This window comes from Schistocerca americana, chromosome 3, assembly GCF_021461395.2.
Source record: "Schistocerca americana isolate TAMUIC-IGC-003095 chromosome 3, iqSchAmer2.1, whole genome shotgun sequence".
Taxonomy (NCBI): domain Eukaryota; kingdom Metazoa; phylum Arthropoda; class Insecta; order Orthoptera; family Acrididae; genus Schistocerca; species Schistocerca americana.
Genome location: NC_060121.1, coordinates 326,602,043 through 326,627,740, shown reverse-complemented (window position 1 = coordinate 326,627,740; position 25,698 = coordinate 326,602,043). Strand labels below are relative to the sequence as shown.

Below are 25,698 nucleotides of genomic sequence, written 5' to 3'. Positions count from 1 at the left end.
ACGCCGAAAATAATATTTGTTTATTATCAACATTTTGGTCTGGTTTCATACAACTGGTCTTGTCAGTACATATTAGATTGTAGCAGCATACTCTTGCTGACTTTTTTTTTCTTAATTTATATAGCTGAAAGAGAACTCGTGCAAGTTTGTTAGCTAAGTAATTTATATGTCCATCCCAAGATAATTCCATGTAATTTTACACTCGGACCGCAGAGACAGGTACCTTAGTGTCCAGTAATGACTGATGTGTAGAATGATTGAATTTCGAACTTAAAAAGAAAAATATGAGGCATTGTTTAAGAAAAATCGTCGACCGGGGATCAAATACGAGGGGAAGTGGATTTCTCAATGTAATCTTAACCAAATGTTAGTGTCTAGTACTGATTGACGTATGAAATGATTGAATGCAGTGTCAAAAGCATTACATGGTGGTAAGCTTTTCTCTCATTAGTCTCTCGAATGCTGAACACACAATTAGAGACAAGCAAACGAAAAACAACGCACAGGACACAAACACAGTACAATACACAATTTAAACGCAAGGAACGCAAAACATATTTAAACGAATGGCGCAGAGCACGGCGCTACCCTGTCACAATCTCTCGAAAGTTCACAAAAGTCGAATAGTCGATATACGGTTTCTATCGTTTTCGATGTAGCGTGTATACGTCATAATGACGCCACATCGTATCCAAGTCCGGTGAACTTAGCATCCTCCATTTATGGTGGTACAATTTACAGTAAAATGCACTGACATGCACTACTCATGTTTATGAAAATTTTTTACAATGCAAGATGATTCTTCTTTCTATCAGGATATGAGTGGCTCTTGTGAAATGTGTGTTTAAAGTCAATAGAATTCAAGACAGGGTTCTCAAGAAACAGTAAAGCTAGAAGAAAAGCATTACTTCATGAGGTGGAAGCCATCCTGTGCACAGGCACAGTACACTATGCACGGCACATTCTGGAGTGTTTCCCCGACTTGCCTAGTGTGTTGCGCATTAACTGCAGCTGCATGGTTACCCTGTGCATAATGTGCATACATTGACTATCTAGTTCTGCACAATAAGCCAACCTCTCTCTATGTTTCCTGTATTTTTGTCTGGGATCCCTGTCAACATTAAACTGTTCTCCCAGGAAGCTGAACTTACTAGGCAAGATAACCACTGAAACAGACACATTGTGTACCTGAAAAGCCAGCTGTGATATATTCCATGGATTTCAGGGTATGTTCAACACTAGTAATTGGGAAGTTTGTTCCTGTATAACTCCAACTGCACACGTCAACAGCATTACAGAGCCTCCACCAACTTGAACAGATTCACGAGGTTGTCTCCATACCCTTACACATCCATCGACTCTGTAAAATTTGAAATGAGACCCGTCTGACCAGGCAATATGTTTCCAGTCATCTATAGACCAATGTTGGTGTTGATGGGCTCAGGCGAGGTGTAAAGGTTTGTGTCATGCAGTCATCAAGGGTACACAAATGGGCCTTCAGCTCAAAAACCCATATTGATCATATTGATCATGTTTCATTGAGTGGTTCGTACGCTGACACTTTTTGAGGGACCAGCATTGAAATCTGCAGCAGTTTGCACAAGGATTACACTTCTGTCACACTGTCATCAGTCATCATTGGTCTTATTCTTCGAGGATCTTTTTCCAGCCACAGTGATGTTGGAGATTTGATGTTTTAGCAGATGGCACACTTGTGAAATGGTTGTACAGGGAATCTCTATTTCATCACTACCTCTGAGATGCTGTGTCCCATCACTCGTGTGCTGCCTGTAACACTGTGGTCAAACTCACTCAAATCTTTATAACATGCCATTGCAGCAGTTGTATCCAATCTACCAACTGCACCAGATACTACTTGTCTCATATAGGCATTGCTGACTGCAGCACTGTATTCTGCCTGTTTATGTATCTCTGTAATCTCCTGGTAGCAATACTGAACAATTTATGGGGTTCTTAGAAAATTTATTTCTATGTGCAGAATAATGCCAAATACTATATGTTAATTTTTGTTGATTTAAACTTTGATATCATCTATAAGCTCTTCTGGATCATTTATTCCAATCCTAAAAGGCATCTTACATGTGTGAATTTTATTCACACACATCAATTTTATTGTCTTTAAACTATGATTACTTACCATTTATTGTCCGAATGCAAAGAAGTATGGGTAAAACAATTTAAGATCCAGAAGAAGATTTTTAAATTCAGTAAGGCCTTCATTAGGATACTAAATGATAAAGACTTAACAGCTTTCAAGATAAAATAGAGAGGCTGAACTGGAATAATATATATGCTGGCAAAACCTTTAATTCCTTTGGGAAATTTGTCAGCGCACACAAATTTTGACAGCTTCTATCCAATTGTTGTGAAACATAATGAAACAAAAGTAAGGAGACATGCAAAACTATCATAAGTAGTTCACACCTCATTTACAGAATCTAGCATGGTTATTTATACTGTGTCATAAGGTTAACAGTGGTACAGTTGACTAAATTATGTATAAACGGCAATATGTATCAGAAATTATGTTAAGGGAACTGCAGTCTCAGGCACTTTGAGTATCATTGTCATTGAGAATTAGATAGATGTAGGCAGTGAGAGTTACAAATGCCAGTACTACTGCAGATGACCTTGGTCTTATTTGTTAATGCTACAAGGTGTCCAGTTCCTCATTATCTGCTAATACCGAGTCCAAACCTTATACTGCTTGTGGTTATCCCTTTCTACAAAAACCTGCATACAATGACACTGTGTACCCAGTAATAAGTAGAAGTACAAGACGATATTAAAACAACAGTAAAACCGAACTGCTCTGAGTCTTAAGACACGTGTGTCCCATCAAACTTTGTAATTGAAGAGATAAAGGAGTTAATAATACATGACATCGTCTGTGCACATTAATAAATTGGCTCTTTGTTGGCAGTACTGTCTAGTATGTCTAAGAAAGACAACAGCTGTTATCTCCATGAAAGGGGTGACAAATATTGTACTAAGAATTATTGGCCAGTTTCTCTTGGTCCCTATATTTCCCAAAATAATTTAATGTTTATACACCAGCAAATAGGTCTGCATTTGACAAATAATATCATCTTGACAATCTCATTTGGTCAAATATTGCCAAATGTCCACAGTCAAACCTGTTTAAAATGTTATTTATTTTGCACAGATCTCTTATGAAACAAACTATGTGCTGAAGCCACACTAGTTGATACAATCAAGACATTTTACTCATTAAACCATAAAATATTGCTGGATAAACTGTAGTGCTATGGCACCTTGAACTGAAGTCTTAAGTATCTTCAACAATTCCTACCTAAACAAATCACACTAAAGCAATGAAAATTCGCTGTTCTTTAAAGTTACTCAAGGTGTTCCCAAAAGCCAGTGCGAAGACCACTGCTGTTTATAATATTTATAAATAACCTGCCCAATAAACATGCTGTGTAAATATGTACTTTATGCAGATGACATTCATAAATTCTGGAGAGATGTGAACAAACCAAATGTAAGAATACTTCATAGACACTGAAACCATGATGGGAAAAAAGCACCTGTTAGTTCACCACTAAGGAGAGAGGAAAACAGCTTACCTAATGTGGTATGGTTCAAAGCCACAGCAGCCTCCAATGTAGCGTATGCCAAGTTTGTATGCTTCTCGAGCATAGCGATGAATGTCCCAGCGAGTAACAACTCTAGGTTCTAGAGCTATAAAATTAGAAATTACATTATTTAGTGACATAGCTGAAAGTAAACACAATATTTTCACAAAATAAACATATTTGAAAACTTTGCAATTATTTACTGCCTACCAAATGGAAATTCTGGCAGATCAATAAAGCCTTGGCGACCAGCATCTGGAGTGTGATAAGCTAGTGGTTGGCTCATAAGGTGAACTTTGATTCCTTCTTTGTCAAGAGCTTCCTTCATCAACTTTACAGTGTCCAGCACAACAAATGGATCAAAATGACAGTTTACACCAACTGCAACAAATGGTGGGTATAAAAAGAATTCTGCAGAAGGAAGAATAAGAATAAAAATTCAGTGATGTTTCATTACCAATATCAGCTCCTGCTTTTGCCATTCTCACTGCACATTCTCCTGCTGGAATACTGTGTAAGTCTCCAAGTGGACCAATGCACATTGTGGCTGCTACTGCTTTGCCAGATGCTTTGCAAACTTCAATAGCCCACTCCATTTCTTCCACATGTTCAAAATACTGTTAAAATTTTCAAGGTTAGTGTATATGTTATGGATTCTAATTTGATATTGGACAAAAAGAAAGATAAATAACAAGATGTTAAGGAGGGCTGAATGTAACGTAGAGAAACTTATGGCTATAACAAGTTCAGTAAGTTAAAATAAATAGACTTTTATACATTGATGTATAATCTCACTGACACACAATGTCACAATTTCATATCCATTGTTACATATGTAGTGACTATGATTATGATTTCCACTCTCGAGTCTGTGATACATTGATAAAGTTAATTAGTATGGGAAACACGAGACTAAGTATGCTTTAGTAGTGAATGCATTCCTTTCACAGCTATTCAGTACTGAAACAAATAGTATTGGAGGTTGTGAGGGCTTGATATATAAACTACAGCAAGACTGACTTCTCTGTATCTGTTCCCAGAGCCCAGACTTTCTAGTATTAATGTGCTATGGCTACAACAGAATATTACCCATCTTGGAAATTGGGCATCTACATGTTTTGGGTGCCGATATTCACCAAACTTGCTATTCAATTATACACATTTTTGTGTGTCCATTAAAATGCCAGTACATCTCAAATCCTGCAACATTACCCACCAGCAAATGTCATTCCTTCCATACTAAGTTGTAATGTTTCCACAGCTCATGAATTATAATCTAAGGCAAGGGCAATGTGTTTTCATGCCCAAATATGGTCATGGAAATCCTGCTACAATTGAGAGGATGTGAATAAACTTTACTGGTTGAAGTGTGCCCCTCCAAAACATTAATTTGAAATATAAATGTGGAGAAATAATTTTATTCTGTGTCTCTTAAATCTAACTGGACAAGAAGTGTGATTTGTCTTAGATCAAGACAATTTTAACAAAATATTTGAGTCAATCCCAGGCCAAAAGAAAGTCTTATTTTAAGACACACAAGGCTGGCTACTGGTAGGGAGCCAATACGGGGCTTCCATGACATAGGAAGAGAAGTGTGTAGGCGTAAGGGACACCAGACCACTCTGACCTATGCATGAAGGGAGACTGCCACCATTATTACAGAAAGTATAATCAGAATGCTACTGTGGGAGGGATGGGAAGGATGTGAGTAGGACAATCCTTATTCCTCATTTTTGAGCAATGTCCTACTCACTATCCTTCCCGCCCCACTCACAGTGGTATTCCACCGCCCACTGACTCTACACAATATTGTCAACCATCACTACACAACCCTGCTCCCAAACCCTTGCCTCATGGCTCATACCTGCAAAAGACCTAAAAGCATACCCTGTCCCATAGATCCTCCCACCACAACCTACTCCAGTTCAGCCACAAGCATCAACTATCCCATCAAAGGCCTGTGAAACCAGTCATCTGATCTATAAGCTAAGTTTTAACCAATGTGCTACCTTCTACATGAGCTTGACAACCAACAAGCTGTCTGCCCGCATGAATGGCCACCGACAAACTGTGGAAAACCCCATTGCTGAGCACGCTGCCAAACAAGACATCCTTCATTTAAATGACTGCTTCACAGCCTGTGCCATATGGATCCTTCCCACAAACACTGGCTTTTCCAAATTGCGCAGGTAGGAACTCTCCCTGCAACATATCCTATGTTCCCGTAACCCTCCTGTCCTCAACCTTTGTTAATCATTGTCCCATCCCTGTTCCCATTCCAGCACCACACAGCCCTCCATTCCACCAAAACACCCACAGTCTCCTCTCTTTTTCCACTACACACACCCCTTCCCTCTCTTCAGCCTTTGTCTAACCTCCCAATCACACCTAGCTGCCCTACCTTCTCTCCATGCCATCCCTGTGTGCTCCGACAAGCAGCACTTTACTGTCCCCCACACATATCCTGCTGTCCCTCCCCTCCCTGTCCCTGACCCAGCCTTCACCTCATCCCCACCACCAAGCTGCATCTGCCATCATGTACTGCTGCTCGCAGTATTGTCTCAACAGCCAGAGACTGTGCTCATGTGTGAGAGAGAGGGGGTGTGCGTGCGTGCAATTTCCGATGAAGGCCTTGTTGCCTGAAGCTTATTTTCAGACAGTCTTTTTGTTGCGACTATCTGTGATTCAGCATCTCTACTATATGGTGAGTAGAAGCTATCCTTTTCATAACATTCTGACACCTTTAAATACATATAAAATTTGACAGATTTTATGAATAACTTTCGCTGTATGTAGCACATGTGAATGGAAGTGCATGCACAACACACCTTCCATTTTCTCTAAATTGGAGATAGACCTCTTGCCAAACACAAACACACACACACACACACACACACACACACACACACACACACACACACACACACACACACATATATATATTTTGTATAGCAGACTGAAAGGAACTGTCATTAGCTCCAAGGTTCATCCAACTACTGCTGAGCCCACAGCTTGCTGCTCATGGTTTAACTAACAGGCAATAATGTGAACCTTACAAGCAGTTCTATTACTACCAATTTGGGGTTAAAAATTGCTAAACCCTAGGTCTGAAGACATGTTTCAGATTTGAAATGGAATTTAACAAGAGATCAAACAATGGAAAATCCAGGATGGAATGTAAAAAGATAATAGGGATGTATTAAGTATGGTGAAAAAACAAAGTCTTAATTTGAATTAAGATGAGGACAGGAGTTATCATGGAGAAACAGAACAGATGTAAACATTGTTGTAAACAAGAAAGTTAAAAAAAATTGTTATTTAAGGAGTTACAGACAGAATAGCAAGGCTTTATTTAAAAATAAGTATTCACCCCAGAAATTATCAGAGTCTGTGCACCAGTGAGGAGATGGAATGCTAACGATAAATTTTAATTTATTATTAGTAAACCAGGAAACAAGTCTTTCAGGGGAAAACTTTGGGTACAGAAGGAACCCTAGGTATACATTAGTAGAATTGGACAAAATGTTTTCTATCTTCACCCTCTCAGAATAAAAATAAGACAAAGGCCAAATGTAATGAAGTTTTGTTTGCAAATTTGTGTACTTCAACTTTCAAGCACTAGCTCTTTCTGTAGCTAGCATGAATGCTGCTTTCTGTTGTGTGTTCTTGTGCTCCACTCAATATCGTCATCGTCGTCGGAAATAGCAGGCAGGTCCCCACCAATGTTTGCTTCTGCCCTTGCATCATGGTATAAAATACACACTGTTAAAATATGGCAGATAAAGATGTGGTTGCCAGAAGCTTCACGAAATGGGGAATCCTCTCACCATAGTAAAAAAACAATGTTTAAGAGAGCAGTGCCCGATGCAAAGATGTGTGAGGGTCACTTCATCCTGCCTGAGCAACTGGTGAGAGAAATGTCATGGCTGAATAGTCTACTTCACCAGCTGCAGCTTATTGTCCATTACTGCCAGCCATTCCTCATTCCACAACTGCATTAACTTCCTGTGTAGTGGAGCAGCAACAGCCTGCAAGGGAATAGGACAATGTACCCCATCCTATCCTCTGCAGGTCTCCTTGGCAGCCCAATTGGCCAGTTGATTTTCCTGTATCCCTAAATGACCTGGCACCCAGCGAAAAACACCTGCTTTCCCTGCCATTGGAGTAAGTGTAGCTGGTCATACATCAGATGGGCCAATTTCTCAGCTGGATGCAAATTCTGTAACAGTCTTCTGACTAACACCACTTCTCGACCTTGTTTTCAAACAATAATACTGGTCATCTCTCAACAGTTACATCATCAGTGACAAGCTGAACCCTAATCTTTAATTTTTTGAGAATTTCCCGAGTTCTGTGACTAATGTGAACCAAACAAATACTAAAGTGACTCCTGAAAATTCCTACATTTTGAAACTAATTATTATGGAAATATGTTGAAAATTATGGAGTTTATTATGAAATAAAGTAAACTAAGCAGGTTTCATCCCAGAAATTAATTTGATCAGCATAGCATGATTAGGCATGGTCTTTAAGTCAGCCCTTACTGCCTGCTGACTTGACATTTCCTTAGTCAACCCATTATTATGAGCTCTCCAATTTGATATGGAATCCAAATCTTGTTCTTACTACTGTACACATACACACAAAATTATCAGTTGTCAAAACGCAAAACAAGTCTTAATACTAACTTGGAATCAAATTTCAGAAGTTAGTTTTATGTGATGTCAATTATCTTGAGAACTTAATAAGCGGACTACAACATGACCATCAGAGCTTGATTTGTAAAGAAAGAGGTTTCAGTACTGTAGCCTTCTGGATTGGGAGGGGTGAGATATTTTTGAAATTTAGACCTCTTAAAACATTATTCCAATAATTTGCTGCACTTTTTAAAAGCATGAATACAATATTTGTACTGGTAAAAATGAAGTTCTGTTGTACCACAACTCAATCTGCAGTTCTGATTCTTTCAAGGTACTGGCACTGAGGGCGAGTGCATACTACCACAATTCAAGCACTAGTGACAGATATTTTGGAACCGATAAAGACACTCACATTTTTCCAATGAGTGATAATTTTTTGGCAGCCATTAGGGGCATTTTAACAGCAAGTAGGCAGAGACATTTCACAGGAAATGATTACAAAGTTTCTTTCATTCATTATCCTATCAAGGAGGCAAAGCCTTAGGAATGTGGAACAAGCAAAGTATACATGAACAAAAAACAAGCAAATCAAAAACTTATCTGCACATTGTATTAATCTATTCACTGTACTGATTAATCTAATCAAGTAAATTAGAGATAAGTTTTAACATTTCCAGTTCTACTATACAGCTGCTGCGTATCACCTATTGTTAAGTAATACTTACTTGATAACGGCATTTTTCGAAAAAAATTTTACATTTTTAAATACTGAATCTTATTTACCATACTTATTCTGCAACTTAACAACACACTGCTAGTTGCTCAGCAGCTGACAGAAATTTTCAGTCATTAAATCTAAATATTTAAATAATGTGTGGAAAGAATGGTTAAAGACATCTGCTTTTAATTTTCTTTTAACAAGTTGAGACTCCCAATAACCTAAGACAAAAAGGTAAATTTATACGAAAATTATTTTTATGTTGTCTTTTGTGATTTTGCATCACAGTTGAGCTGAAGCAGACAAAGTATATGAGCTTCTTGTTTGTTTGGAAGATTTTGAAACTGAGGGTGGAGTAGATGTACTACACTTGTCTGATTATCATATAGTCACAGGTACAGAAATGTAAATGAAGGTGGATACAAGCTTTCAGAGATTAAAAGACGAACTGTTAATTATTAACTACTTTTGGGCCTGCTTAGCTATCATCTAAGCAGAATCTGTTAAGATTGAGTTTGGACTTTTTTATATTTGTCATCAGAAAATAGTTTTTGAACCATACTTTAAGTATGCTGACTGAGGCAACTGTAGTGGTAGAGTGTAATTTCACCTCTACTTACAAGTCAAAACCCATTAACAAGACTGTCTCCTTACAGTTTATATATTTCCTAACTGTTCTTGCTAAAGTTTATTTTGCAAACATAATCAAGAACTTCTTTCACGAATACACTAACACTGAAGTATACATTGCTACAATTCAAAAAATATTTTCTTCAATAGCTTTGTGAAGTACGCAGTAGAATATATGCCTAGTCATCTTAGCAGTGGCTTTAAGGCTTCTAAATATGACTTCCATACAGATCATGAAGGTAGAATTAGATCAATACGAGTTCTCAGAAATGCTTTAGCAGTAGACCGCACTGATCAATCTTAATTCAGCAGGAGAAACCAATCAATAAAAGCACCTACACAGTGCATAGTTATTTGCAAATTACATATGTGGTTTTACCATTGAATCATGACAGTGTAACTGTATTTTGTATTATAATAAGAAATAGGAACATGAAATGGCAGTATTCAAGAATGGGCAAAAAACTGTAGAAAACATAGGGTGTATCTTGATTCCAGATAACAGGCTAGAACAGTGAGTAACACATTGACTGCCACATGCTTAGTGATGGATGTTTCACCACCAGACCAGGCACAAAGCATTAGGCCAGAGGCTCTGCTCCGGCTGCCTGCAGCCATACAGCAGTCATTGTGTTAAGGACAGCATGTAATGATGTGAGCTGAAGCAGGCTGTGATCGTCAGCTAATGTGCATCTGACCTGATATGTTGCATTCCAATTGTGAATTCCACTGATCAGATAGCTCATTGAGACTGATATGACTATGCCATTAAGCACATACTGGAAAAGACTACTCCAACACTGACATGGGGGCAAGTGCACCCTCGAGTGCACTTTAGCTCACCTGCAAACTGGTGCAACTAGTATATGCTAATTGGCCACCCTCCAGGTGGGCCTATTGCAAATGTTCTGTGCATGCACAAGCCATCTGACCGCCCCACCCTATGGCCATGGCCACAGCCACAGCAGTGAGGTCTGTCACATAGGCCCAGCTGCTTGACTGCTTGTGCTTCAGTTATTTACCTACTTGTACCTGCTGACACCTGGTTGCCCAAACCTTGACAAAAAGATCAAATTCTACATAATGACTAATCAGTTTCAACTTTCATTCACTTGAGAACTGCTGTCAAAGTGTTTATGTACATACATCCCCACCACACCATCTGCCAGGAAGTGAACCATTTATGTTTGTGTATCATTAAATAATTGTGATAAATATCACAACAATGTGCCTTCTTATAGTTACATAGTACCTGAAAAAGGTTTTCCTACCACAAGCAGAGATTAGCTTTTTTCAGTCTGGAGATTGGACATCAAACTAAAGTCTAACATCAATTTTCACAGGCATGGTAATATTAAATGCTAGAACCTTCTTATCTTTCTTATACCCTTACAGTATACAGAATGAATACTGTATTGATGTCAGATTTATGTTTCTTCCTTATTTGTGATCACATTTGTTTGGTATACCTGTATCCTCCTCAAAGAAGTGGTCTGGAGTAACAAACTGCTATGGTACCAAGCTCCCTTATGTTGTCTGTTGTGTAGTGTCTGATGTTTTGTGATCTTAATAAAGGTATAGACTTCATCATGGTAAGATACAATTTAATCTTCCTGGACCTTTAATATCAGCTTTGCTCAAATTACAAGTAACAAACACAGCCTAATGTTAGTATAAGTAATCAATACGTTTAGACATTTAATTTGGCTTTCAATACAGCAATAACCATATTTTAATCTGGGAATGGATAAAGTTGCAACTACCATACCTCACATATGAGAAAATCAACATCATTTTGAATGAAGACATCAACTTGGTTCTGGAACTCCTTCTGAACTTGTTCTTTTGTACCACCACTGAGATAGGTAGGAGTCTGGCTCAAACCACCTGCCACAAGAGCATCCCCTTCAGCAGCAACCTCTTTAGCTATGTCACATGCTGCTTTATTGATTGCTTTTCCCTGCAAATTTCCAGATATATCAGTTTAATCATTACATCTCATAGATCCCATTGAGAGTGAGGCCCTGCAGGGATATCTTTTAAGTCTTGGTAAATGTTATTCACACCATAATGCTTACTGTGAATATGGTCCATGAAATTAATAACTAGACATTAGTAGCTGCTTCTTTCCATTTATTGCTAAAGGTGCTTACACAAGTAAAATCTAACAAAACTATCAACAATGTTAACTATTTAAGGAAAGCTATTTCCTAAATTATATTTAATAATTGCTGCTTATCTTTTACTGCCAGCTCTATGCTCACATGATCACATTTCTACTTATCATAAAGTTATCTACACTCACAACTGAAGCCAGTCTGCAATGAACATTGCTAGTTGTAATGCAAGTAGGTTATTTCCACACCACCAACCTAGATAACCAGATTATCGAATGAACTATTGTTAATTTACCATTCACTTCAGCACACATCAAAAAATTATTCAATTTCATTCTCTCCAGCAGCCATGATATATCACTAACAGTGGTGCTCCATCTTTGTTAAACAAAGACATCCAAAGGAAACAGTTTACTGAACGTATTAGTCTTTTGTTTTTATCACTATCTGTGTGTTTGGTTAGCAGTACTACAAAGAAAAGGTCAGTCAAGCTATATCAAACCAAGATAAAATCCAGGATTTGCTCACAGAGATTCTGTAGGGAAGAGGGGGAGGTTCAGCTTTGCTTTGTGAGAGCACTGTGATGAGTCCATCACTTTTTTTTTTAAACATTGTCACCTTAGGTTACTTTTTAAAATTTGTTACCTTTTCCAACCTCCTTTGCTCTTTTAGGATCAAAATAAGTTATTTACAGGTTTCTGTATTCATGTTAATTTAAATTTTTAGAATGTTTCAATGATAAAAGTAGATAAAATCTAACCTGAGGGACTTCTGAAATTTGAGATTGATTTTTCCATTTTTCATTTTTGAGCATTTTTTATATTTTCTTCAACTCTTATTAGTGTCTAATATTCCTCTATTACTACTGCTTCTTTTTTGTTCTGAATTCCAGTTTTGCTGTAGTAACAAAATTGCTGCTGTGGTACTTGGTTCAGTTGTGAAAATAAACTTTTGAGATGGGAAAATGCAAATTCCACAGCTACTGGTTTGAAAAAGATAGTTTGAAAAGTGAAGTGTCTGCTTGGGGAAAAAAGTTAGTGAAAGTGATTGATTTTTTAGTGTGTGTTCTTGCTCTATAAATGGTGGCACAAAAGGTTTTCAGGCAATTTTTAACCACTCACTTGCAACAAAACTATCTATGAAATTAAGTGCAGACGATAGCAGGTACATTTATAAAACTTTCAGACCAGACAATCCTCAACTTAAAGTTCAGTAAGTGTGCCAAGAATATGGATGTTAAGTATCAAGGATAGTTACATCATTTCTGAATTGATTTGGAAAACAAGTAAATGATAATTACTCTATGGATTTGTCAAATGATGTTTATAACATTTTTAAGATGATGTCCTCTCAGTGTTCCTGAAGATGAAGGAACCAATTCATGGCATTCACTTCAGAACTATTCCAGAGATTTGACAGGCAGTAGACTGCACCATTCGTGCCATCAACAGAACAGGCTCTGCTAACGGTATACTATGCCTTCCACATTGCTGGCAACGGGTTCTACACAACACTGGTGACCACTTTGTAGGACATTGACACGTGCAAACATGTAACTCTTTTGTGTCGATAGTTGCCACTATGTAAGTTCCAACCCTCTAATTTTTTCCTTTCATTAATTAAAGTCAGTATCTCTTTTCTCACCCCCAGGATTTCTACTAGCCCTTGTCTTTTTACCTACTTTATCCTCTGCTGCCTTCACTATCTTCACTATTTCATCTCTCAAAGCTACCCATTCTTCTACTCTATTTCTTTCACCTGTTCTTGTCAATCGTTCCCTAATTCATTCTCTCTCTCTCTCTCTCTCTCTCTCTCTCTCTCTCTCTCTCTCTCTCTCTCTCTCTCTCTCTCTCTCTCTCTCAAACACTCTACAACCTCTGGTTCTTTCATTTTATCCAGGTTTATTCAGGTCCACCCTTTTGCAGTTTCTTCAGTTTTAATCTACAGTTCATAACCAATAAAGTGTGGTCAGAGTTCACATCTGCCCCTGGAAGTTTCTTACAATTTAAAATATTGTTCCTAAATTGCTGTCTACCATTATATAATCTATCTGAAGCCTTCTGGTGTCTCCAGGCCTCTTCCACATATACAGCCTTCTTTCATGATTCTTAAACAAAGTGTTAGCTCTGATTAAGTTATGCTCTGTGCAAAATTCTACCAGGTTGCTTCCCCTTTCATTCCTTACCACAGTCCATATTCATCTACTACTTTTCCCTCTCGTCCTTTTCCTACAATCACATTCCAGACCCATGACTACAAAATTTTGGTCTGCCTTAACTATCTGAGTAATTTTCTTTATCGCATCATACATTTCTTCAACCTCTTCATCTGCCGAGCTAGTTGGCATAAACTTTTACTACTGTCATAGGCATGAGCTTTGTGTCTATCTTTGCTACAATAATGTGTTCACTATGCTGTTCGTAGTAGCTTATTTGCATTCCTATTCTTTTATTCATTTTTAAACCCATTCCCGCATCACCGTTACCTGATTTTGTATTTATTATCCTATATTCACCTGACCAGAAGTCTTTTTACTCCTGCCATGAAACTTCACTAATTCCCACTATAACTTTAACCTATCCATTTCCCTTTTTAAATTTTCTATCCTACCTTCGCCATTAAGGGATCTGATACTCCATGCTCCCATCCGTAGAACACCAGTTTCATTTCTGCTGATAACGACATCCTCCTGACTAGTCCCCACTCTGGGATCTGAATGGGGGACTATTTTACTTCAAACATTTTACCCAAGAGGATGCCATCATCATTTAACCATACAGTAAAGCTGCATGCCCTTGGGAAAAGTTACAGCTGTAGTTTCCCCTTGCTTTCTTCACCATATGATTTTAAAAAAATATTCTGCTATTGTTCAGTCCTAATCCTATAATGCCATTGTGAACGCTGCAGAAAGCCATTACTGAAAGCAGAACTTTGTTCATAATTTCATCTGCAGAACTATTCAGTAAGCATGCACAATATTTTCAGGCCCAAACATCTTTGATCCACAAGCTGCATACAGAAATAGACAACATACTTCATACCTACTTGGCTGATGTTTTGAAGGTTTCTGCTTAAAGAAAAATTTGAGTATTTCTGAAGTTCCTCAAAGAACTCTTACATTAGATAACCTACTTCCTCCTGAACAGCTAGTTGTTAGTAGGCAAATAAGAGAAGAATGGAAGAATGTGGTAAGTCATGGTTTCTAAAGAGTGCCCAAGGACACTACATCACAGCTTGCAAACATGTGGTGGAATGAACTTACATATGAAGTGCACCACTGAAAAGTTTTAGGTTCTTAGACATCAAAGAAAGAAAAAGCAGATGTTGAAGAAGTGACATGTCAAAGGTTGCGAAATGATGACTAGGTTTAGATTTTAAAAAAGTATTGAAATTACTGACAGCAGTACATTTCAGAAAGATAATCATCCATAGAGTTAAAGTATCCTTAGGTTTCAAAAATTGTTAAAGCTTCTCTTACATTGTCCGATGGAAATGCAGACAGAGAGAAGATATTCAGTTTCAAAGCATAAATTAGGAGAAGACAAGGTATCAGTGACTAAATTTTTAAACTGTGTTTTGACTGAGGAATGCTTTGGGACAATAAAACCATTTCTTTCTGGGCTCATTGACCCATAACTCACAATATGGACAGCAAGCATATGCAAATTCTCGTACTATCCGTAAGGAAGAATGTAAAAGGTGGAGAAAATTTGCATTAGAATAAAAGCAAAAGGAAGATCAAAACCAAAGGCATCTTGATGAGACTAAAAAGGTGAATGACATGAAACAATTGACTGAGACCAGTCTATCTAAATAGGCAAAAGAAGAACTTCTCTTGCCAACTTCAGCTAAACCAAAAAGAGCACTTCAAAAAAATTATTTAAATGAAGTGAAATTGGACTGGGGTGAGCCTGAATGTGCACAAATCTTGGAAGAAGATAAAATGAAGAAAATCTTTAGAAAAGTAAATATAGTATGATTACTTCATTTGCTAATATTCCTAAGAAACTTTAAAAATATTTTGTTGATCTTTCTCCAATATTAAAATGTAGAATGTCATTAGATGTAAAAATGTGATGTACATTTTGCTCATGAAGTATGCTTTAAACTGGTTATAATGTAGGCCTGTTGAACAGAGTATAGTTAGGATTAAATTTATATAATTTTAATCTCGAGCAGGTAACATTCAGATACACACAAACAATTTTTGCATTCTTATTCTTAGTAGATTTTTACATTGGCTGGTAAAATGAGAAAAAACATCACAAATTAAAATATGACACCACTGCAGCCTTTTGGAAATTAGCACCACCCAACATTTTCAATTACATGGAGAAATAATTAGAATAGTGAAATATTTTAGAGATTTCACAACAGATGGCTCTGGATACATTTGTTACACATCTACATTCATTATGTGTTTACCCTTTTTTTATCTGCTACTGGACTGAGAATTCAGTCTGTGTGATAGGGCAGCATACGAGTTAACTTTGCGAAAGTCAAAATTGCTTGCTAGTGGGGAGTGGGAAGCTTCTTACCCTCTCCTGTCCCCTCACTGGACACATCCACGTATCAAACTAATTGGAGTTGGAAGGGGAATAAAGCAAAGAAAGAGAAACCACACACAATATGAAATGCAGTTTAAACTAGGAAGATGATTAGGAGGAGTCATGATAAGCTCAGTAGTTTATCCAGCACCTTGGCATTTAGACTATATTGCAGCAGAGGACTAATCATCAACAACAATTTCTGCCTTTTTTGTCAGACATGTTCTAGGTATCCATACATAAATAAAATTTCTGGTATAAATTTACTATTTTTCATACTCAATCCCCAAGCATGCATATATATATATATATATATATATAAAAAACAAAGATGAGGTGACTTACCGAACAAAAGCGCTGGCAGGTCGATAGACACACAAACAAACACAAACACACACACAAAATTCAAGCTTTCGCAACAAACTGTTGCCTCATCAGGAAAGAGGGAAGGAGAGGGGAAGACGAAAGGAAGTGGGTTTTAAGGGAGAGGGTAAGGAGTCATTCTAATCCCGGGAGCGGAAAGACTTACCTTAGGGGGAAAAAAGGACAGGTATACACTCGCACACACGCACATATCCATCCACACATACAGACACAAGCAGACATATTTCTGCTGTCTGCTTGTGTCTGTATGTGTGGATGGATATGTGCGTGTGTGCGAGTGTATACCTGTCCTTTTTTCCCCCTAAGGTAAGTCTTTCCGCTCCCGGGATTAGAATGACTCCTTACCCTCTCCCTTAAAACCCACTTCCTTTCGTCTTCCCCTCTCCTTCCCTCTTTCCTGATGAGGCAACAGTTTGTTGCGAAAGCTTGAATTTTGTGTGTGTGTGTGTGTGTGTGTGTGTGTGTGTGTGTGTGTGTGTGTGTGTGTGTGTGTGTGTCTATCGACCTGCCAGCACTTTTGTTCGGTAAGTCACCTCATCTTTGTTTTTTTATATATATATATATATATATATATATATATATATATATATATATATATATATATATATATATATATATATATATATATATATATATATATATATATACAATGTTATTTCTATTAGAAGCCATTTTTTTACTTACTGTAAATTTTTCTCCTGCATCATGACCTCTGTTTTCAAGCTTCGTGTCACAAGCATAAAATGTGAAAGCCTGCATCACATCTGCACCAGCACGTAAAAACTCACGATGCAGCTGTCGTACTGAAATAGTGATGGATGGAAATGTAGCAATTTAAGTGATTCTTCATATCAGGATGTTATTCTGTAACTTTTCATGGATACTGTTCACTTGAGACTACAAAAAAAAGCATTGAATTAGAAGAGAGAGAAGGGAGAACTAAAACTTAACTGTCTCACTTCCCTCTAGCTGCAGTTGCCTCTGCACATCAATTAAGAAATACTGTAAAACATTTATTTGATTTTAGGTATGATAAGTGCCTAACACAAGTGCATATGAAGTAATTAACTACTTAGAAAATTCTTTTACTACAGTAAGTACGCACACATTTTGTCTCTTGTTCCGCACTTTGTGTTTCAAATAAAATTTTGATGAAAGCTTTTGACTATTGTTTCCCATACATTTTACACTATTTAGATATTATCTCATGAATTTACGAATCTTAAAATACGTTAATAAATTACAAACACAGGATACTAAAAAAAGGAATGCCAAACATTTTGCAATAAAACAGCACCCGGGTAAGTTTTACCATTTGCATAACTTAACAAAATGTTGTCTAAGCAGCAATTTGTTCTTTGCATATGTTGCGTTATACTTGCTATCAAGACAAAGTAATTTGTTCTGGCTTTTTTGGGTTGATCTTTCCCTCTCACTTTTATCAGATTTTTTTGCTTATTGCTGCACACTTAATTCCTCCATTACTACCACGTTGTATTCTCTCCCATTACCTATTTACTGCCTCTTATTTAGACTTCATTCTGATGAGCGTCAGTATTTTTACCTTTACTATTTCCTATGTTTTTAATATGTGAGAAAGACATTTATTGAGCTTTAAAGCATCCAAAATTTTAGTCTAACATACAACCATTCTTCATCCAAATTCTATTCCATACATTTTGACAACAGCAAATCTATGTTTTACATGTCTTCTGCTAGTACAGATTTACACCATACCTGCTTCAGGGTTTTCTACAGTAGCCTCTGGAGTCCATGGTCCAGCTTTCACATAACCCCTTTTTTCCAGTGCAAATACAAAACCACCATCACCAATCACCACTCCCTCTTCTAGACGTTCCAAGATCCCCTGTAATCACAAAATGTGTTTTAATATTTTGTTTTATGTTTTACAGAAGTCATATGTGAAGTGAGCAAAACTAATTCATCTTCTTTTAAATAAGCAGAACTCAAAGTTTTGATCGGGCCACTTCTTAAATCATCTTTTTTACATAAACTACAAAGGACCTTTTCACCAATACTTTAATACTGGTCATCAGTTTGGGATCCACACGAGATAGGATTGATAGAGGAAATAGAGGATACAAAGAAGAGCAGCATGTTTCATTGCAGGCTTATAAGCACAAAGGTGCCAAAGAGATTCTGAGCCAATTTCAGCAGGTGGTGTTGCAAGATGTGCACTGCAAGAAATGTGTTCTACATTGTGGTATGGTCTACTGTTAAAATTTTGAATGTCTACATTCCTAGAAGAGTCAACCATTCTATTGCCTTTTCTTATGTATACCTCCTGAAAAGACTGAAGATAAAATTAAAGAAGTTTGAGCTCACACTGAGGTTTCCAGCAATGGATACGACCGACAGGTGACTCATATGTAAGCATCCTATCTGGTCACCTGCATTCATTCATATCCATTGTGCATTCCAATGGACTTGGGCAATTCCAGCAGGACAATGTGACACCCCACAAGTCCAGAGTGGCTCCACGAACACATTTCTTGAGTTTAAACACTTCCACTGGCCACCAAACTCCCCAAACATGAACAATATTGAGCATATCTGGGATGCCTTCCAAAATGCTGTTCAGAAGATATCTCCACCCCATCACACTCTTACAGATTTATGGACACCTCTGTATGTTTCATGGTGTCAGTTTCTTCCAGCACTATTTCAGACATTAGTTGAGTCCATACCATATTGTGTTGCAGCTCTTCTGCATGCCCTACAGAATATTAGGCAGGTGTACCAGTTTCTTTGGCTCTTCAGTATACATGTACAACAAGAATGGTACTGGACAGTGTCTCGAGTAGTTGACAAAACTGCAAGATAGAATGTGGGTTTTGCTGCAGTTTTAGAGAATTGTTAGTGGCAAAGATTGTCTGGTGTGTATCTGTTTCATGTCTGCCCTGTACAGTGACAAGAAACTTTTACACTGATTCAATAATTTTTCATGCTGCTGTGTTTTTCTCTAAATTGGTGCAGACATCTTTTTTGTCCAACAGAGCCAAAGTAGTGTCTCTTGTTGCTTGCTGAATGAAGGGAGAGAAGAATCTGTGTTGAAATTGCATTATGCCAAGCACAAAATGCTGAACTATCACGCCCACACTTCTGGAAATGTGTTATTTGAGGAGAGGCTAACGCTGTCAGAGATACCAGGATACCTTTATCTGTGACTAACATAGACAACAGCCTTTCATATAATGGTGTTCATTACCACATCAGCACCCTCTATTGCCTCTATGGCAGCCTCAGAAACTGCCCCTCACTTCTAAAATCCATTTGGACACCAAATTAGCAGTCAAGGGCTTTCACTTAGTGCACAGCCATTGAGATAGATCTATAGGTACAAGGAGTACTACTTTGCCTTTTGTGCTGGTTTTCAGTTTGCACTAGTTTACACTAGTTAATGCCCCTCGCTACTTTTAGTACCACAATTACAGAACAATGAAACTATTACAAATAGAGCTTGTGAATGGTAAAAATCCAAATTTGAGTCTTAGTCCAGAGTACACAGAACTTCAGTATTGATAGTGATTGTTTCTTTAGAAACAGAAAATATCTACAAAAATTTAGATTAATGTGAATTCGAAGTAAGCAGCTTAAAATTTTTGTTACTACAAGGTGTACAACTTCACTTCTCCCGTTTTCCCCAACATTTGATCCTTTAATGAAACAAATTGGTTACACATGTATCATTCAAAGTATTTTCCATCACTGGCCACTGTTTTGTCTCATTTTTCGGGCAGGGTATGAGTCCCGCATCGAAAAAGTTTTTCATCTTTTGAAGTGATCCATGAATCGATCCAATTTGTGACTTCATGAGATCGGAAGTGTTGGTCAGACAGGCCATGCGCCATTGATCTAAACAGGTGATAGAGGGAGCAATGTCTGGAGAATATGGCGGGTGGGGTAGGACTTCCCATTTTAACGTTTCCAAGTACATTTTGACCTCTTTTGCAACATGGGGTCGAGTGTTGTGCTGCAGAATGACTTTACCGTGGCTCTCTCCATATTACAGCCGTTTGTTTTTTAATGCTCTGCTCAAACGAATTATTTGCGTTCGATAATGAGCATCTGTGATTGTTTCATTTGGTTTCAACACCTAATAGTACACGACGCCGAGCTGGTCCCACAAAATGCAGAGCATGATCTTGGAGTCGTGAATATTCGGTTCGGCTCTCTAAGTGGAAGTATGGCCAGGATATCCCTATGATTATTTGCATTTAAGGTTATCATAAGGAACCCATTTTTCGTCTCCAGTCACAATGCGACGCAGAAATCCCTTCCGTTCTTGCCTCTGAAGCAACTGCTCACAAACACACATATGCCGTTAAACGTCTCTTGGTTTCAGCTCATACGAGACCCCAAGTTCCTTCTTTCTGAATCATGCCCATAGTCTTGAGACGTTTTGAAATGGCTTGCTGTGTCGCTCCCACTAATCGTGCCAATTCTTCTAGAGTTTGATGTGAGTCTTCACTCAGCAATGTCTCCAATTCTGCATCTTGGAAAACATACATTCTTCCGCCACTTTGCCAGTCTACGACGCTAAAATCACCGTTCTTGAAGCGTTGAAATCACTCCCGACACGTTCTTTCACTAACAGCGCCCTTATCATACATACTTGAGGTTATGTTGACTGAGGTCCAAACTAACTGCCTGACGTCTGTGATTGTTTCTTTCCGCTACTTACCGTTGTCGCCACCTATCGGCAAACGGCGGAAGCAAAGTTTTACACCTTGTAATTTCGTACATTATACGAATTTTTAAAAAGCTAAATTATCAAATTTGTCAGGCATAGACGGAAATGAGTATCATTCGGAACTTCTCGGGATGAAAGAGTTCGAAGTATGTCACAGCATTATAGTTTGTTTCCAGGCATTAAAAATTGTGTGTTCCCATAGAAATCAAGCCAACAATATTTTTGGATACAGGTAGTGAATGAAATACAGACAAAAATCATTTTAGACGGAATAACAGCGAAGTATTACTAACTATTATCGCCAAGACCAAATATGTGAGATCTGAAACTGACATACAGGTTGATTATAATGGTGCTTTCTCTATCTAAAAGGGCCCCCATGGAAAAACGAGTGGCCGTACAATAATGAAACTTCGTGGAAATATTTGTGAGGGCACACAGAAGAGAAATAACGAATAAATCATTAAAAGAAAACATTTTAATTTCCACATTTGTTAATTATGTACCATGTTCACGTTCCAGGTTACAAACGTTGCTCAACGTGATGACTGTGTCCACGACAGCCGGAACCACACTAGAGATTGTTCTCCTGTTTGGAGCATTTCATTTCAGGTGGGATGTTGGCTACCTCGCTATGCTCATCTTCAACCTCCAATGTCTGTTAGTTTGCCATGCCTCAGCCATGACAGTTATTTCAACAACGTGTGGTGCGCTTGGCTGTCAGCCTCTCCCAGGAGCATTTCCTAATTCGCCATTTAATTTGAACTCCTGAATCGGTCTTCAACCCCACTGCGGAAAGAGGATCTCTTCATATTCCCTTAATGCGTCGATATTCGCAAAGATGGTCGCCGTAACACACTACTAACAACGCAAATCTTGCAACGCAAAGTCAGAGCCTCCTTTCTATAATGTTGGGTTCCCATTTGGTAAATGCACTGGTCAAAAGAATTGTGAGAACATGAATTTGGGCGCCTGCCACACTCCACTGAGGGAATAACTAAGGACTGGGTATGTTCCCAAATTACTACCTTTAACTTTCAAAAATTAAGTTAACAACAGATCATCATTACACCCTCGATTGTTTACGTAAAAAGAACTGAAATGTCCGACAGGTGACGAAAACAAAGTGGAAACAATCATTCATTCACTGCTTAATTCTTAGTGCTTTTTGTTGGACTGAGAGCTTCGATAATGTGAGCCCGACACCTACATGGCACGCTCGGTGCGAGTCTACTAGAGGTCACCATGTAGTATCGATCCCCATTCTTGAACAAGAGCTCAAGAGAGCTCTTTAAGAGTTTGTGGTGAAACGGGACGACCACGAACTCTTCTGTCAAGCGTGTGCCACAGATGCACGATGGGGTGTAAGTTTGGGCTCACTGCTGGCCATTCCGTTACTTCATTGTCCAGGCTTCGCAAGACATTCCTGCTGATGCCCGCCACAGTGTTGCAAAGGTGTCCAGGGCTACCACCGTATGCAGCAGCCATCATGTGGTCCAACAGGATCTGTTCGATGCACTGCCATGCAGTAAGACGACCATCGACAACGACAAGATCCGTGTTGTTGGCAACACTGAAGCCGCCTCAGTACTATACTCAACATTATGAATCACCTCAAGGAAAACGATTTATTGACAAATAGCCAACACGAATTCAGAACATATCGTTCTTGTGTTCTAGCTCTTTATTCTCACAAAGTAATGAGTGCTATCGACATGGGACGTCAAATTGATTCCATATTTTTTTATTTCCAGAAGGCTTTTGACACCTCTTCTCACAAGCCACTTCAATTTAAATTGCGTGCCTATGGAATGTCGTCAAAGTTGTACGACTGGATTCGTAATTTTCTGTAAGGAAGTTCAAAATTCGTACTAATTGACGGAAAATTGGAGAAAAACGAAATACATGGTGTTTCTTAAAGAAGTGGTATAGGCCCCTGCTGTTCCTGATCTATATAAAAGACTTATGAGACAATCTGAGCAGTCCTCAGATTGTTTGCAGATGATACTGGCATTTACAGTCTCACAATGTCATCAGATAACCAAAACTAGTTGCAAAATGATTTGTGTAAGATATCTATATGGTACAAAAAATGGCAGTTGACTCAATCATGAAACGTGTAAAGCCATCCACATGAGCCGTAAAAAGAATCCGCTAAATTTCAGTTACACGATTAATCGCAAAAATCTGGAGATCGTAGACTCAACTAAATATTTATGGAATACAGTTACGGATAACCTGAATTGGAACGATCACATAGATGATGTGAGGAAAACCAAAGACTACGATTTATTGGCAGAACACTTAGAAAATGTAACAGGTGTACTACGGAGACTTCTTACACTAAGCTTGTCCGCCCTCTTCTGGCGCATTGCTGTGCGGCGTGGTATCTGCGTCAGATAGGATTGACGGAAAAAGTTCAGAGGAGGACAGCCCCTTTTTTATTATGGAGAAATAAGGGAGAGTGTACCACAGATATGAACAAGAACTGGAATGGCCCTCATTAAAATAAAGGCGTTTTTCACTGCGGCAGGATCTTCTGATGGCATTTCAATCATCAGCTTTCTCCTCAGAGTGTACAATATTTTGTTGGCGCCCACCAACGCAGGGAGAAATGATCATCACAACAAAATAAATCAGAGCTCACACAGAAAGAAGTGAGTATTCATTTTTCTCTCGCGCTGTTCGAGAGTGGAAAGGTAGAGAAGTTCTTAAAAGTGGTTCGATGAACACACTGCCAGGCACTGAACTGTGATCTGCAGAGTAATCACGTAGCTCTAGAAGAACCTCGGAAATCTATTCCCTGGGCAACATTATGTAGGGACCGGTCACAACGGGTTTCCGCACACACACACACGGTCATGGTCGTGCGTCAGAAGCTATCTGTACTCGTCTGTGAAACACGTTTCGCCAGTGACGAAGTCGCCAGTTGACATGGAAACGGCAGAACTGGAAGCGAGCTGCAAAATGTGTCACGTGGGGTGTTCTGATAGGGAGTCAGTGCCGTAAGGTCCTTTCTCGTGACATTTTTGTTACACTCTGATCGGACACAGCTGCTCCAATGGCCCTCCTGAGATAGTCTTGCAGTGCTCTGGCTGTATCCGTGCAACGTTGCAACGCAGAGATGGTCAGACATCTGTCTTCACGTGGGGTTGTAACGCGTAGGCGACCTTGTCCAACTCGCATTGTACACTGACCTGTCTCCCTGTAGCATGTCCACGACGTATGGATGACAAGGTGAGAGGCATTGTCATCAGCAGCAACGCTACCGATATTCCAACCTTTTTGGATCAAACAGACCGCCCTAGCAATCTGCACTCCAGTAAGACGTCGCAATGCATGTGCTTGGTTGAATACAACGTCCACAAGACAACTGCCATCTGCGTACCTCACTACAAAACACTGGGACACAGACAGGTACTCACCTCCTCCTGATGGATAACCTGACACTGTAATAATATCAAACAGCCAGTAGATGACGAATAATTTTAATTTTTGCCTACAACAACAGCACAGGTATCGCCTGTATCAAAGTAAATTTAGCATAATTGATTTACTGAAGTATTTTTGCCTTCCACCTGAGAACAATTCGAGACAGTTATTAAGAAATCTAGTGTAACATGGAATTTATTCATACTGCACATTTCATTTTCTTTTTAACAATTCGATCTGGCAGTTCAGTGAAAAATATAGTGGCGTTGTTTATTGTTACTACAAACTAAACTGATTGGGAATTGAAGTCAGTTAAAATGAGTGGGCAATTCAGTTGGAAGATCTCTCCGGAGAACTGCTGGACCGGTGGAGATAGTAACTTCAGTGACAGTATTTAGCATAATTTTAGTGTGCAAATGCGAAGGATCACATAGGTTAAGATGATTCAGGTTGGTATTCTAATTATAAACCGATAAACCATGAACACAACTTTTCTGTATTCTGTTAAAATTGAGTGCGAGGAAGAAAACGGAACCGCACATTTTGATGGAAGAGCATTTTCTTTCTTGCAGTTGCTCTCAGCAGAAAACCTGTACATTCTTGCTTAGGAAAAAATAACTTATGTCTGTATGAATGTTTATTAGAATATCGTGTAAATATATGAAGTAAAATCGTCAACTTTTCGAGATTTTTGGTAACTATGTTACACTATCACTTGTCTTCGTACAGTAGTATAGATACCCAAATCACAAGATACTACAGATCTGAATTATTTTGTCGAAGACATAATGATGAAAAGAACTTCTGCTTCTGCTGTACCCTTTGTAGAAATATTAATTGGTCATTCCAGAGAGAGAGAGAGAGAGAGAGAGAGAGAGAGAGAGAGAGAGAGACAG

General features: G+C 38.4%; 1 protein-coding gene across 1 annotated transcript in view; it reads right to left on the bottom strand.

The window, feature by feature from the left end:
* LOC124607284 (betaine--homocysteine S-methyltransferase 1-like) overlaps nt 1–25,698 on the bottom strand; it is a 67,854-nt gene that overhangs the window by 11,010 nt on the left and 31,146 nt on the right. Inside the window, exons 2-7 of the mRNA XM_047139565.1 lie at nt 18,394–18,523; nt 17,341–17,459; nt 11,377–11,568; nt 4,078–4,237; nt 3,831–4,001; nt 3,612–3,726 (exon numbers count right to left, since the gene is read on the bottom strand). Coding sequence (XP_046995521.1) covers nt 3,612–3,726; nt 3,831–4,001; nt 4,078–4,237; nt 11,377–11,568; nt 17,341–17,459; nt 18,394–18,523 — 887 coding nt within the window. The remainder of the gene's footprint in view (nt 1–3,611; nt 3,727–3,830; nt 4,002–4,077; nt 4,238–11,376; nt 11,569–17,340; nt 17,460–18,393; nt 18,524–25,698) is intronic.